This window comes from Carassius auratus, unplaced genomic scaffold (genome assembly GCF_003368295.1).
Source record: "Carassius auratus strain Wakin unplaced genomic scaffold, ASM336829v1 scaf_tig00031959, whole genome shotgun sequence".
NCBI classification, from domain to species: Eukaryota; Metazoa; Chordata; class Actinopteri; order Cypriniformes; family Cyprinidae; genus Carassius; species Carassius auratus.
This window is the reverse complement of record NW_020525964.1, coordinates 160,001-176,220: the sequence shown is the minus strand read 5'-3', so window position 1 is coordinate 176,220 and position 16,220 is coordinate 160,001. Positions and strand designations below refer to the sequence as shown.

At 36.3% G+C, this 16,220-nt stretch overlaps 1 protein-coding gene across 1 annotated transcript in view; it reads left to right on the top strand.

Moving 5' to 3' along the window:
* The first annotated feature begins 318 nt into the window (after nt 1-318).
* LOC113080771 (E3 ubiquitin-protein ligase UHRF2-like) overlaps nt 319-16,220 on the top strand; it is a 21,335-nt gene continuing 5,433 nt past the window's right edge. Inside the window, exons 1-8 of the mRNA XM_026252823.1 lie at nt 319-599; nt 9,857-10,168; nt 11,641-11,942; nt 13,421-13,639; nt 14,511-14,620; nt 14,700-14,886; nt 14,966-15,089; nt 16,168-16,220. The exon at nt 16,168-16,220 is cut by the window's right edge and continues 55 nt beyond it. Of these exons, the coding sequence (XP_026108608.1) occupies nt 447-599; nt 9,857-10,168; nt 11,641-11,942; nt 13,421-13,639; nt 14,511-14,620; nt 14,700-14,886; nt 14,966-15,089; nt 16,168-16,220 (1,460 nt within the window). The 5' untranslated portion in view covers nt 319-446. The remainder of the gene's footprint in view (nt 600-9,856; nt 10,169-11,640; nt 11,943-13,420; nt 13,640-14,510; nt 14,621-14,699; nt 14,887-14,965; nt 15,090-16,167) is intronic.

The following is a 16,220-nucleotide window of genomic DNA, read 5'->3' as shown; positions in this document are numbered from 1 at the left end:
ATTTCATTCATCAATTTTCTATTTTTACAACTTTTCTCCAATATTTGTAAATGTTTTTTATTACTGCTTTTTATTTATTTAAATACATATACACATATATCAATCTTATGCTATATTAATCTCATCTCTAATTTGTTTAGAAGCCTTTATTATTGTTTGTATTCATTTATTTTATTACTTATTCAGATATATATGATCTATTAATCTCATTTTGACAGTTTTTCTCTTTAGAACGTTTTTTAAAGTGTGTCTATATCTTTAAAAGCACAGCCCCCCCCCCCCATATTTACATTTCGCGAGAGTTCCCATCGCCTCGCGAGACTTGACGTGACGCGCGTTCTCCCGCAGAGGAGCGCGTACGCCCCCGACGCCCCCCAAACATACGCACTTTCCGCGCTCGTTCGCGCTGCTCTTGACGCTCGTCGGTCGGTTGGCGCGGAGCGACGATGTGGATCCAGATCCGCACGATCGACGGCAAAGAGACGCGGACGGTGGAGGATCTGTCGCGCCTCACGAAGATCGAGTCGCTGCGCGTCAAGATCCGCGACATCTTCAACGTCAAGCCCGAGCAGCAGAGGCTCTTCTACCGAGGAAAACAGGTAAGAGACGCTCGCACGGGAATCCGCTTCTCGCAACGGATCCGGATTCAGACAGAAAACTTCCTGATTCAGAGCGGCGCGCGATCCGTAATAACGATCGCGTCATGTAAACACGCGTCATGTGTGTGATTTACAGTAGTCTAACTAGCATCACTCATACTGGTTAAATCAAGAGTTTCACTCTTTTAAATGTCACGGACCCCCAAATGTGACCATAAATATATTTAGAAATTTTTAAAACCTATAAAAAATATGCATAATAATATTAATTGGAAAATACGTTCCGGGATCAGTGTATGGAAGTCCGTTTCCGCCACTGTAAAAAAGAAAAGAAAATTGCGACATTTTTTATATATATTTTTCTCGTAATTATGAGTTTATATTTTATCATTCTGAGAGAGAAAAAAAATCTGATTTGCAAGTTTTTATCTTGCAATTATGCGAAAAGAAAATTCTGAATTTTGACTTTCACACGCTGATGATTTGTGCATGATTCAGTAAATGAATCAGAACTGTGTTTGGAATCGATTCATTGAAATGAGCAGATTTACTGAAATGATTCAAACTGATTCTAATGCGTGTTACTTCTGATGAGTCTTAAACATTGGGTTATTATTATTATATATTCTTTTAATATATATATTTTATATTATTTTAGTTTTTATTACCGTTTCATTTTCAGTTAGCCTTTGAGGTGGACTAAAGGTTTCATTTTTATAATTGCATCTAATTTTACTTTTGATATTTTATTTATTGTCTTTCGTTTTTTTTATAGTATAGTTAAATATTTTATATTATAAAAATATATACTTTTAATATAAAAAAAATACATCTGAAATTTTCATTTAATTAAAATCTTTAGATTTATGTTTGTTTTTTGTTAATTATATTATTAACATTTGTCGCGCATCACTCTCTTACCCATAATTCACTGGGCAAAATTGTAAAATGCTCTAAGAAACTTAACGGTTAAATAAAAGCACTTTAAAATCAGTATGATTTTACTGTAATTTAATATTTTGTTAATATTTAGAATTGTATTTTTAGACTTTCTGCCTTTAATTTAAGTTACAGTAATTAGTTGTTTATGTCTTAAAAGAATATATATTTTTTATAATTTCTTTTTAAAATAAAAGCCCATTCAAATCTTTGTGATTTCTTTTTTTATAAATTGCTTTACTATTACATTCTGTAATATTTTGTTTTGAAATTTTCAGTTTTTAATTTAGCTCAAGTTTTTTGCAATTTCGCTGTGTTTCAGACTTAAATTTTATTGCTAGAAAATTAAGGATGACCTATTATGCAATAATCACTTTGATAATTTGTTGTATGGCCGCAGTGTGTGAAACAACCAGCCTTTAATGGTGAAAATCTATGTGGTAATTTTTATTCATAAAAGTGCCTTTCCTGCACTGTACAGTTGAAGTGCTCTTGCTTTGCCAGAGCATGTGCTTTTGAAGCTCCGCCCTCTTCTGAAAAGGGAGGCGGGATTACCAGTTCATTTGCATTTAAAGGGACAAACAAAAAAGCAGCTGTTTTGGCTCGTATCCTAAACAAGAAGCTATAAACATGATCTGTGGGGTATTTTGAGCTAAAACTTCACAGACATTAGAGACTTATTATAAATCTTGTAAAAAGGGACATAATAGGTCTTCTACAAACAGCTGTTTTTTGTATCAGTAAATAACTATTAAATACTCTAGTATAGTTATGAAATTATGTACTCTAATTTTTTTTAGTTTTTAATACTTTTTTTGTTTCCATTTAAAAAAGGTTGTACACTTTTAAGTTTTTAAAAAATATATATGTATAATAATGTTTTTAGGTTTATTTTATATAGTTTTATTTATATTACATAAAAATGCTACAAACTGTTTTTAACATCATTAATCTACTAGTAAATAATCTAATAGTATATAGTTGTACAATTATTTACTATAATATATGAGTAAATATTTTGAATACATTATGTTGTTAATGTTTTAGTTATTTTGTCTTTTTTTTTTTTCGTTTTATTTGTATAAGTTCTTCAGTTTGACCTAAAAAACTTTTATATAAATAGAATTTTAATTATAGCTTTAGTAATTTTGTTGTGTGCATTATTCAGATTTCATTCATATTCATTATATATATATATATATATATATATATATATATATATATATATATATATATATATATATATATAGTTCTAATTAGATGTATTTATTGAATTCATTCATATTTATTTATCATGTTAATTTTGTTGATAGAAAATGAAATATATAATAGATATAAAATCATATATATATAATAATAACAATAGCAGTTTTTGATTTTATACATTCATCTTGCTTTCATAATTTTGAAGAATTTTTTTACTTGTTAACAAGACACAAATACAGGTAAATACAGTCAGCATCAATAGTTGAGTGGTAGCATCTGAAAGTGATGTAGCTTCATCATCAGACAGTGTTCACTGTTGAGTGCACTTGTGTTCCTCTGTGCTTCTGTCAGCTGCGGTCTGTCGTCACGTGGAGCTGCTTTTGTGGAGTGATGTGTGTGTCATGATCTGGTTTTCTGAGGAAGTTTCTGGAGTGTGAGTTCAGTCTGAGGTCGGATTGTGACACACATTCACACAAACCCATGTCAGATCCGGCTCATGATCTCCTCCGTTCATACACTCCTCTCTAGCGCAGTGTGTGTGATGTTACACTGATGTATGCATTGGGTTATCAGTGTGTCAATCACCAGAGTAAACCTCTGTCAGCACTCATACAACAACACATCATCACCTAGAGAAGAAGAGAGAGAGTGAGTGAGAGTGTGTGTGTGTGAGTGTGAGTGTGTGAGTGTATGAGTGTGAGTCTGAGAGTAAGAGAATATGAGTGTGAGTATGAGTGTGAGAGTGTGTGTATGAGTGTGAGAGTGTGTGTGTGTGTGAGTGTATGAGTGTGAGTCTGAGAGTATGAGAGTATGAGTGTGAGAGTGTGTGTATGAGTGTGAGAGTGTGTGTGTGTGTGTGTGAGTGTGATATTGTGTGTATGAGTGTGAGAGTGTGTATGAGTGTATGAGTGTGAGACTGTGTGTGAGTGTGAGTGTGTGAGTGTGTGTATGAGTGAGTGTGAGAGTGTGTGTATGAGTGTGAGAGTGTGTGTGTGTGTGTGTGAGTGTGATATTGTGTGTATGAGTGTGAGAGTGTATGAGTGTATGAGTGTGAGAGTGTGTATGAGTGTGAGTGAGAGTGTGTGTGAGTGTGAGAGTGAGTGTGAGAGTGTGTATGAGTGTGAGTGTGTGTGTGTGTGTGTGTGTGTGTGAGAGTGAGTGTGAGAGTGTGTATGAGTGTGAGTGTGTGTGTGTGTGAGTGAGTGAGTGTGTGTATGAGTGAGTGTGAGAGTGTGTGTATGAGTGTGAGAGTGTGTGTGTGTGTGTGTGTGTATGAGTGTGAGAGTGTGTATGAGAGTGTGTGTGAGTGTGAGAGTGAGTGTGAGAGTGTGTATGAGTGTGAGTGAGAGAGTGAGTGTGAGAGTGTGTATGAGTGTGAGTGTGTGTGTGTGAGTGTATGAGTGTGAGTGTGTGTGTGTGAGAGTGTATGAGTGTGAGAGTGTGTGTGGGAGAGTGTATGAGTGTGAAGGTGTGTGAGTGTGTGTGTGAGAGTGTGAGAGTGTGTGTGAGTGTGTGTGTGAGAGTGTGAGAGTGTGTGAGTGTGTGTGTGAGTGTGATATTGTGTGTATGAGTGTGAGAGTGTATGAGTGTGAGAATGTGTGAGTGTGAGAGTGAGTGTGAGAGTGTGAGTGTGTGTGTGTGTGAGAGAGTGAGTGTGAGAGTGTGTGTATGAGTGTGAGTGTGTGTGTGTGTGTGTGTGTGTGTGAGAGTGTATGAGTGTGAGTGTGTGTGTGTGTGTGTGTGTGTGTGTGAGAGTGTATGAGTGTGAGAGAGTGTGTATGGGACAGTATATGAGTGTGAGTGTGTGTTTGTGTGTGAGTGTGAGAGTGTTTATTCTCCGGCTAACGCACAAGTGATGCACAAGTTTGAACACAAACACACACAAACAGAAACACATTGCTCTCCTATCCACACAAAACCAGCCGTCCTTTCCTCACACACACACACACACACACACACACACACACACACACACACACACACACACACACACATACACACACACACACACACACCACACACACACACACACACAGACAGACATACACACACACACACACACACACTATCTCACACACACACACACACAGACACACACACACACACACACAGACACACACTATCTCACACACTCACACACAGACACACACACACACACACAGACAGACACACACACACACACACACACACACACAGACAGACACACACAGACACACACTCACACTCACACACACAGACACACACACACACTCACACACACAGACACACACACACACACACACACTCACACACACACACACACACACACACACACTGCTAACAGAAGCGGTCTGAGCTCTCATTAAAGCGTGTGAAGCGAGCTCTTGTCGTCTGGCTGTAGTCCTGCTCTGTCTGACGCCGCGCCATTTTGAGCGCAGTGAGAAGACATGATGTTATGTAAATCACTGGAGCGCTGCACAACCTCCAATACAGCCACGAGTCGCTGTGTGTGTGTGTGTGTGTGTGTGTGGTGCATTTGACAATCTGTTGGTTGCAAAAATGCATGTGTGAGAGTAAACACACACGTGTGCTTTTCCTTCCAACAAAGATGGAAACTCAAACTAGCCGAGCAGGGAATGAACACCACTGCAGAGCCCAGCATGGAATTCTGGGATATGTGAGGACCCCCCCCCCCCCTTCGTGAAGAATTGAAGAAAGAAAGAGGAAGTAGGTCACGCTCAGATCGAACACATCGAAGTCTGTTTACTGGCGATACTGCGGTAAAACTGCTCCCAGTTTACTACAGGACGAGCTCACAGCGCTCCGGCGGCTCGCCAGATTAAACCAGAGAAGAACACACACACACACACACACACAGAGTCAGTAATACACACTACAGTGGGGTTTAACTGTGTAAAGCGTGTTTACAGGTGTGTGTTCAGCGGGGCGAGAGATTCAGGGAAACACTCGTGAGTAATGGAAGCGTGTGAGTCTGGAGATGTTTCTGCGGGAATTATCTGGAATCTGGACGGGAAAACAAACATGAGTCATTTTCCAGCAGTCCTCTCTCGTTCCCCACTTCAGCTGAATTCCACTGGAGACACTCTTTCACCTTCAGGATCATGTCAGCGCTTTTAGGATTAACACGCTTGTGTTTGGGTGAATCTGTCACCTCACAGAGAACCGCAGAAGAAATCAGAGTTTGCAGAAATCACATGAAGCACCACAAGTAGTTTTTACAGGATTTTCATCAATTCATCAATCTTCAGTTTTCTCTTTAAAACACACTGAAAGGTGATTTTTTGTGTGTGTGTGTGTCTTTCTTCTTATGAGTTGTTGTTGTTGTTGTGTTTTTCATTAAAAATGATAGTCAACCACAAACTAAGCATTGGTATTAATAATAATAAGCCTGAAATCCAAACATCTTTTATTTATTTGCATTACAACTAGAGATGTTCCGATACCCTTTTTCTCTTCCCGATACCGATTCCGATACCTGGGCTCAGGGTATCGGCCGATACCGAGTACTGATCCGATACCTGGGTGTATATCTGTATATACAGCTGTATATACTACTAGCCCTGTGTAAATTGCTAGAATTTTTTTATGGTGTGCTTCAGACAGATCCCTCAATAAAACATGAACAAATACATGGTGAACTACTGTATTTATTACAGTATTTTTATTATCTAACATGAATTTGACAGTATTATTTATTTTCTTATGCAAAAAAGAACTTCAAATGCAGCCAAAAATCTAACACCGCAAACTAAAAAAGGTATTTAAGTTTTACAATATAACTGTATAAAAAAACTGCAACAAATAAGTCTAGGAATATAAAAAAAGATCTATTAATCAGATAATCTCTAACAAGTAAAAAACAAGTAAAAAACAAGCAACCATCTAGGCATAATTATTATTATTATAGAGATGTATTATTATTACTGTAGGCTACAACAGTAGCTTTATATATTGTCAATTTACTCATGTAAACCAAACATTTATTTTAATGGGCTGCCATGAAGATCTTTGAGTGTCTGTGTTTATGATATGACAGTATTCTCAAATGAAACGGTAAATTCTCATGAAGTGACGGTTTATGCGTTCGTGTCCTCATGACACACAGCAGAGACTACAAAACAGCGAGCTCTCGCGCATCTGTGCCAGTCACCCACAGAGATGTAGATTTTGCGGGAGTAATATTTAAATAGTATTTTGCAGTTTAATATTCACAGACACTAGTATATATTCGGCTACTGTCTGGAGCCCTGCGTTTTGACTTACACGGAAGCGACTGAACGCAGCTGCCGGTACTGAATATACTTGAGAGTCTGTAACTACCGGTACTACAGAGACATACTGCTAACCACTGATCTATAATATAGTAGCGGCTTCACTGTCTTTTGGCAGTTTAGAATGTGATGAGTGATCCAGTCATATATAGATAAGGGCTGCTAACGCGTTTTCATTTCTTCTTCGCTGCTCTAAACAGGGGTTGCTTGTGGCAACACAGCACAACTTCCTGTGTTTTCAATGCATTTTGAGCAGCGAAGAAGAACCGTGCAGCGGTTAGGCAAAGCTTGCGGTCATAACTAGGTCTTTTTTAAGAAAATGGTATCGGATCGGTATATGGGTTCATGTACTCGCCGATGCCGATGCCAGAATTTGTTGTGGTATCGGAGATATTTCCGATACTAGTATCGGAATCGGAACAACTCTAATTACAACACAGGTTTATATTGAGCTGCACACGTGAGATGTGGAGGAAAACCAATCTATATCCCAAGAATCAATTCATGCCGTTCTCATTACTAAACACTATTTGTAGCTCCTCCCATCCAATAATAATAGTTCACCCAAAAATGTAAATTAGCCCATGATTTGCTTCATATTAGATCTGTGCATTGAGTCTTAAAGTGACAGCAGCGTAATAAACCTGTGTGTGTCAATCATGTTACTCAAACAATCTCAAGACAATCTCTCGCCGCTCTTGAATGAATCACTTTATTACTTTAATAAAAAGCGATTCAGATCGTGGATCGTGATTGTGTGATAAGATCATGATATGATATTTTGGGAAGATCGAAAATCATCCGAGGTGTGTATAATGTCCTGGCTCTTCCAAGCTTATAATGGCAGTGGATGGGTGTTATTTTTCAGTAGTCCAAAATAAGTCCAATAAAGCGCATAAATCCATTGTATATACAACTGGTCAAAAGTTTGGGATCAGCAAAACTTTTAATGTTTTTTAAAGAAGTCTCAAGGCCAAAAACCCGCTGGATCTGTGTGGGACACTTTATATGATGGATGGATGCGCTTTATTGGACTATTGAAAAATAAACACCCATTCACTTCCATTATAAAGCTGGGACTTTTTATATAACTCCGATTGGATTGTTCTGACATTACAAAGTCATATAAATCTAAGATGACTTAAGGATGAGTAAATCATGGGGTAATATTCAATTTTGGGTGAACTGTCCCTTTAAAGGGATTTAAGAATGTTGACGGTAGCCATTGGCTTCCACAGTATTTTTTCTCCATACCATGGAAATCAGTGGCTACCAGTGTTTCTTCTTTTGTCTTCATCAGAGGATGAAACTCATCCAGGTGCAGGAGAACACAGGAACATTAGATTTCCGTCACAAATGATGGTTTCAGGGCGCTGAGGCGTCAGTCGAGCAGACCGAAGGAAACACGATGTGTCGAAGCGTTGTCTGTGTGTCGTCCTCACGCGTTATAAAGCAGGAAACAGTGTTTGGAGCAGGAGAACAGAAACTGATTCTGATTCTCTAATGAGACCCACCAGCGAATCCACCGCTGATATCTCACACCATCGTGTGTGTGTGTGTGTGTGCACTGGATCCTGGGGGGTTGCTGTGGCAACACACACACACACACACACACGCTCTGGAGCCGCCATCACTAATCTAACGCTCCTTTATTTCTGTGTTTGCGGTGATGATTCAGCAGAAGACGAATCCCTTCAGTCTCAGACTGCAATAAAACACACAACGACTGTGAAATAGATGCCTACTGTGTGTGTGTGTCTGGACCTTATCTGTACATCGTTTTATATATATATATATATATGTGTGTGTGTGTGTGTGTGTGTGTGTGTGTCTGGACCTTATCTGTACATCGTTTTATATATATATGTGTGTGTGTGTGTGTGTGTGTCTGGACCTTATCTGTACATTGTTTTATATATATATATATGTGTGTGTGTGTGTGTGTGTGTGTGTGTCTGGACCTTATCTGTACATCGTTTTATATATATATGTGTGTGTGTGTGTCTGTGTGTGTGTGTGTGTGTGTGTGTGTGTGTGTGTCTGTGTGTGTGTCTGGACCTTATCTGTACATCGTTTTATATATATATATATATATATATATATGTGTGTGTGTGTGTGTGTGTGTGTGTGACCATGGAGGACAAAACCAAATATTTAAATAGATATTTTTTAAATATAATAATAAAATTTTTCGTGTTATAAAACGTTCTTCTGCTCACCGAGGCTGCCTTTATTTGATAAAAAAAATACAGTAAAACGGTAATTTCATGAAACATTATTACAATTTAAAATAACAGTGCTTCATATTTTTGTGGAAACACAACAGATTTTATTTTTCAGGATTCACAGATGAATAGAAAGTTCAAAAGAACATCATTTATTTTAAATATAATTTTTTTTTAACATTATAAATGTATTTTCTGTAACTTTTGATCAATTAATGGCATCTTTGATGAGAAAATATGTATTTTTTAAAAGTATCTTAAATTTTGAATGAAACTGCATCATGATTTCCAGAGAAATATTGAGCAGCACAACTGTGTTCAACACTGATAATAATCAGAAATGTTTCTCAAGCAGTAAATGATCATAATATTCTGATTTCTGAAGATCATGTGACACTGAAGACTGGAGGAATGATGCTGAAAATACAGCGGAGCATCACAGAAATACATTACACTTTAACACAGATTCACACAGAAAACAGATGATTTACATTAGAATAATATTTCACTATTTTTACTGTATTTTTTTTATCAAATAAATGACTATGCAAATAAGTTATGATGCATTTCTTATTTTAGCGAACTAATTAATTTTTTTACACTTTGTTTTTTGTAGATGGAAGATGGCCAGACGCTCTTCGATTACAACGTTGGTCTTAATGACATCGTCCAGCTGCTCATTCGCTCGCAGACTGACCCCCCGGACAGCCCCTCCCTCAACAACGGCGAGGGCGTGGCCTGTGATGTAGCCCCACCCACCACAGCATCTGTCCCCACCTCAGCCACACCCACCACAACAATCGTTTCCCCAGCAACTGTCGCCAACAGCAACGGAAACGGGTCCAAGCCCTGCAGTCCGTCTCCAGAAAGCCAGCCGTCCACCTCCAGCCGGACACTCCTCATCGATCCCGGGATCGGACTCTTCAGAGTAAGAGCTTGTGACATACAGTCCTTAAAATACTTCAGAGGTGATTCTTAGAAATGATTGTGGAGTCTGTCGTCATTGACTCCTGTAGGAAAATTACTTATTACATTTACATACAGCTTATGGTGAATTATTGAGTTGTTTAACATTGTTTTTATATTAATTCTAAAATAATATAAAGTATAATAACATAATATAATTAAATAATTATTATGGTATTTTTTATGTTTTTTTTTATATTTATTTATTTATTTATTATTTTATTAATTGAATTTAGAATTGATTAATTGCACAAAATTAACAATTGAATTGAAGGTGCTACAATTTTTTTTATACGCATTAATAATGACAATAATATATAATTTTATTATTATTATAATTTGCACTAAATAATAATAATCTAAAATATAATTTAAGTTTTTATATTGTTCTTATCAATGTAATTTAAAATTAATTAATTGCATTTAATTTAAAACATTAAATTGCTAAGTGCCATGAAACATAAAATGCATTAATAATAACAATAGTATCTCTTTATTATAATTTAATATTAAGATGAGTCAGGTAGCAAAACCATAGCATGAATTCTAACATATGGAATTATTATTATGTTATTTATAGACAATAATAATCTAAATGTAATCGTTTGTAATTGTTTTTATATTATTTTATAATAAGTTTAATTTTTAATTATCATTTAATGTTTATTATTTACTTAAACCAAAGCAATTAATTTCTAACATATGTAATTATTATTATTATATTTTTATAGACAATAATAATGTCAATCAATAGAATTTTTGTTTTTATGTATTTTTTTAATTATTATTTATTTTTAATTATCATTTAATATTTAGTATTCACCAAAACCAAAGTGTAAATTCTAACATTTGAAATAATAATACTAGTGATAAAAATTACAATAACAATAATTATTAGTGTTAATAACAACATAATTATATAATAATGTTAATTATTATTATTACTTAAAATATTAGTTAATAAAATAGATTTATTGATGGTGATGATGTGTGATGGTGATGGTGATGATGTGTGATGGTGATGGTGTGTGATGGTGATGGTGATGGCGATGATGTGTGAAGGTGTGTGATGTTGTGTGTTGTGTGAAGGTGTGTGATGTTGATGTGATGGTGTGTGATGGTGATGATGTGTGATGGTGATGTGATGGTGTGTGATGGTGATGATGTGTGATGGTGATGGTGTGTGATGGTGATGGTGTGTGATGGTGATGATGTGTGAAGGTGTGTGATGTTGTGTGATGTGTGAAGGTGTGTGATGGTGATGATGTGTGATGGTGGTGGTGTGTGATGGTGATGATGTGTGAAGGTGTGTGATGTTGTGTGATGTGTGAAGGTGTGTGATGGTGATGATGTGTGATGGTGGTGGTGTGTGATGGTGATGGTGATGATGTGTGATGGTGATGGTGATGATGTGTGATGGTGTGTGGTGTTCAGGTGAATGAGTTGGTGGACTGCAGGGACGTCAGCATCGGAGCCTGGTTCGAAGGCGTGATTGAGAAGGTCTCTCCGGCCTCTAAAGGACAGAACGGCCGAGCGGGAACAGCGCCCCCTGTGGCCAGGGTGGGCCGACCCAGCAAACGCAGTCACTGCAAGCTGGAGACGGAGACGAGCGCCGCCCCTTCATCATCATCATCAGCAGCATCCAGTCACAGCACAGCGCTAAACTCAGACAGCAGCGAACCGTCGACGTCCAAACCGGGTCCTGAGCACGTCTCCTACCACATTAAATATGAAGAGTAAGTGCATCATGGGAAGGAAGCAAGTCTCTTTGTTTTTTTCTGCTTGTCCGGATTCTCACTGGATTCAGTTTCCGAGTGCTATTTGGGAGTGGACGCGCTATATTTCTGTGAGATGCGATGTGTTCTGAATACGTGAGTGTGTCGATGCCAAGAGCAAAGCATGCTGGGAAACCGAGCTGAAGACTAGGCATCTCTGGATTCATTTAGAGCAGGGCTTTTCATACATGCATTTCTACTTATATTTAAGGTACTTAAAATTATTTTTAGTTTTTAAGTAGATAAATAAATAAATAGATAAATGTGTTTAATTAATATTTTTTGTTTACTGAAATGCTAAAACCGTAAAAACAAATAATAATAATTAAATGGCTCGTTTTAAATAAAAATTTGTTTAAAGAAAAATATAGTTTATTTATTTATTTATTTAAATGCTAATAACATACAAACATTTTAACTGACATCATATTTTTTATTCTTTTTTTATATATATTTATATTCAGTAGCTACTATTATTTGTTTCCGGTTTTTTAACATTTAAATAATTAACATTACTAATATTGTTTTATTTTATTTATTTAAAATAATTAGTCTTTTTAAAAGGTTTTCAACACAAATAATCATAAAATACGTTTTAATGATAGTTTATTTATTTAAATGTTTGGAAAAACTAAGAACTTACACAGTTTGTCTGCCCACAACAACTGTTGTTTTAAATAAAACTAATAATTGAATATTTGTTTATTTGAATAACTTTTAGTGAGAAAAACTATTTTTTTTATTTATTTAGATTTTATTAAGATTTTGTTTAATTAACTTTTATATATTTATTATGATTTATTTAATTATGAATTTTTGTTGTTGATTCAGTTTTTTTGCTTTTTATGATTTAATAACAAAAATTGTCTTAATTGTTTTATTTGATGATTTTATTATATAAATAACTTTGTTTTATTTTATTGTTTTTCATCTTAAAATATAGTTTTTTTTTATTGAATTAGCTTTTACTTAGTGTTTAATTGTAATTGTTTTGTCTTTATTTGACTTTGATGGTTTTATGAATTTGTAGTGTTTTATTTTGATTGGTTTTGTTTTGAAATTATTATTATTATTATTATTTTTTACTTTTTTCATTTTATTTTGACACTTTTGTAATTTAATGAATTTTTAATAAGTGTTTTTTTTGTTGTTGACATTTTTATGACTAATTCATTATCAGCTTTCCAACTCACGAACCCCAGTTTGAGGGAACCCTGATTTAATTTTACATTTCTAGGTTGATTTTCAGAACATTGATCAGTTTGTTTGTGTGATCGACCCTGTCAACTCCTGACCAGTGGAGTGGGTTCGGGGGCGGGACTATCTGTTTGACTGACCAATCACAAACAGAGGGAGTGTTGAGGAAACCTGTATGAAAACAGTCATTATTGCAGGTGTCTGTAGCTGAGGACGGTTGTGTGTGTTCCTGTGGTCTGCAGTTATCCGGAGAACGGCGTGGTGGAGATGAGCGCAGATAATGTTCGCCCGAGGGCCAGGACTGTGCTGCGCTTCGACCAGCTGCAGGTGGGTGACCTGGTGATGGTCAACTATAACCTGGAGAATCCTGAGGAGCGAGGCTTCTGGTACGACGCTGAGATCACGAGCCTCAACGCCGTCTCACGCACCAACAAAGAGATCCGCGTCAGGATCCTGCTCGGGTAAACACAATAAACTATAAACATAGAAATACGTCAATTATATGATTTATATATATTTTCTATTTTACATTTTTTATAATATATATATATATATATATATATATATATATATATATATATATATATATATATATATTATGGGTATTATATTTTCTAAAAAGTTCTAGAAGTAATAATGTTAATAATAATTTAATAATTTATAACATTAATATTATTTATTAAACGATTTTTTTTAATGAAACTATGAACAATCAAGAGATTTTGTTTTGCCCATTTCTTTCATTTATACGTTTTATAATTTAGTCTTATAAACTAAAACTGGAATATTTTCCTTACTTTAAATAAAATAAACCTTATCTGGAATAAAATAAATAGAAAGTTGAACTTATTTTATTTCAGCTAGTTGGCTAAATAACTTTGATCATTTTCATTAATGTTAACTTGATGCAAAATTAAATAGATATTTTATAGACAAAAAAAAAAAGAATGTTTAACAAAAATTAAAATGGGAAGTATAAAAGTAAAAGTAATGCAAAATGTTAATAAAATTCTTTCTATATAAAAATAAAATAATAAAATAGTTTATTATGAATTAATTGTTATCAATATATAAATATTCAATATTATATTTAAATCAATGTATTAATATAAAAAAAATCTATTTTATGCATTAATTTGATTATTGATAAAACATAAAATAAAAAGGTGTCATAATGTTATCGATACATTTTTAATGAATGATTTAATTGATTAGGGGTTGTTTGTTTATTGAAATCGAATCTAATAACCATTACAAGGAAATCAAAACAGATTCTGATTGGTTGGGTGGTGTGATGTCACTGTGTGCCGCTGCTGTGATTGGTTGTTTCAGAGGACCGGGTGATGTGATTGGTGATTGTAAGCTGCAGTTTCTGGATGAGGTTTACAGGATCGAGAAACCAGGAGCGCCGGGACTGTGTGCGGCCGATGGCCCGTTCAAACGTGAGCACACACACACACACACATTCAGTGACACGCGTGTTGGGCTGTGTGTAACGTGTGTGTGTGTGTGTGTGTGCAGGTAAGACGGGTCCGGAGTGTAAGCACTGTAAAGCGGACCCGGACGCTGAGTGTCGGTTCTGCTCGTGTTGTGTGTGTGGAGGGAAGCAGGACGCTCACATGCAGCTGCTGTGTGACGAGTGTAACATGGCCTTCCACATCTACTGCCTGACCCCTCCGCTGACCGCCATCCCAGAGGACGAGGACTGGTGAGGACACACTGCACTCGTGCTTCACACACAGCGCAGCTCGTGACACACGCGTGACACACACGTGACGTCTGTGCAGGTACTGTCCCACCTGTAAGAACGACAGCAGCGAGGTGGTCAAAGCTGGAGAGAAACTCAGAACCAGCAAGAAGAAGTCCAAGATGCCTTCAGCCACTACAGAGAGCCAGAGAGACTGGGGCAAGGTGTGAACACACACACACACACACACACAGGAATTCAAGCATTAACCCTATAAAGCCTGCTGCACTGTATATGACACATGGATGCACTAGGACTCTAAATGATCAATCTTTGCTGTTTCTCACTCGATCTCCTGGTGTCTTCTGTCTCTGAGGAGAGTTCAGAGTGTTTTATCAGCTCAAAGCTCTTCTAGTGTAACTGTACAAGCGTCCAGCTTCAGCTCGACTCAGATCTCTCCTGATTGTGATCAAGTAAAGGTCAGAATAAGGTCAGTGATATCTCCAGATGAACTCTTCCTGGACTGAAGCAGCTCAGCTTTACTTGATTCTCCATCAATCATGTTTTAGAGTCTCACATCTGATCCTCAGGATCTTTTGAGGAGCGTTTGTTTCCAGAAGCTTTACTTTCACTGTTCCTCAGCGCAGGAATGATCTTCACAAGCCTCCAGAACATCTCACATCTTCAGAGGAGAGTTTATTTCTTCATATGTGGATCATTTACATCTCATCTCACTGAGAGACATCACTGGAGACTCATATTTACATGTGTTTATGTCAGTATCTGCTGAACTGTTAGAAAGATCTCACTGATTTACATCACAAACATCTCATCAGAGATATATCAGCATCTGCAACAAATTTCTCAGATTCAGTCTCTGAATAAAATTTAGTATTCTTAAAATTTTAGACTTTTTTTCTGACTTTTTTCATGTCAAGTTGAGTGAAACAGTGTATTTGCTGCCATCTGGTGGTTTGACATTCACACACACACACACACACACACACACACACACACACACACACATACACACACACACACACTAACACATACACTCTCACACTTACTTATTTTAAATTTAAGTTTAGTTTCCAATCTAGTACTTTTGTGTTATTTCAGTTTTATTTCAAATGTAAGTGTTTTCATTTCTCGTTTGTTTGTTTTATGTTTTGTGCTCCAAAAGATGTAACTAATCTGCATTCAGAATGTACAGAGTGACACGTTTGATGACATCATTTCAGCTCGTCCAATCAAATGCTCTCTAGAATCTGAATCTGAACCTCGTTGTGGTGTGTGTTTCAGGGGATGGCGTGTGTGGGCCGCACTAAAGAGTGCACAATCGTCCCCTCCAATCA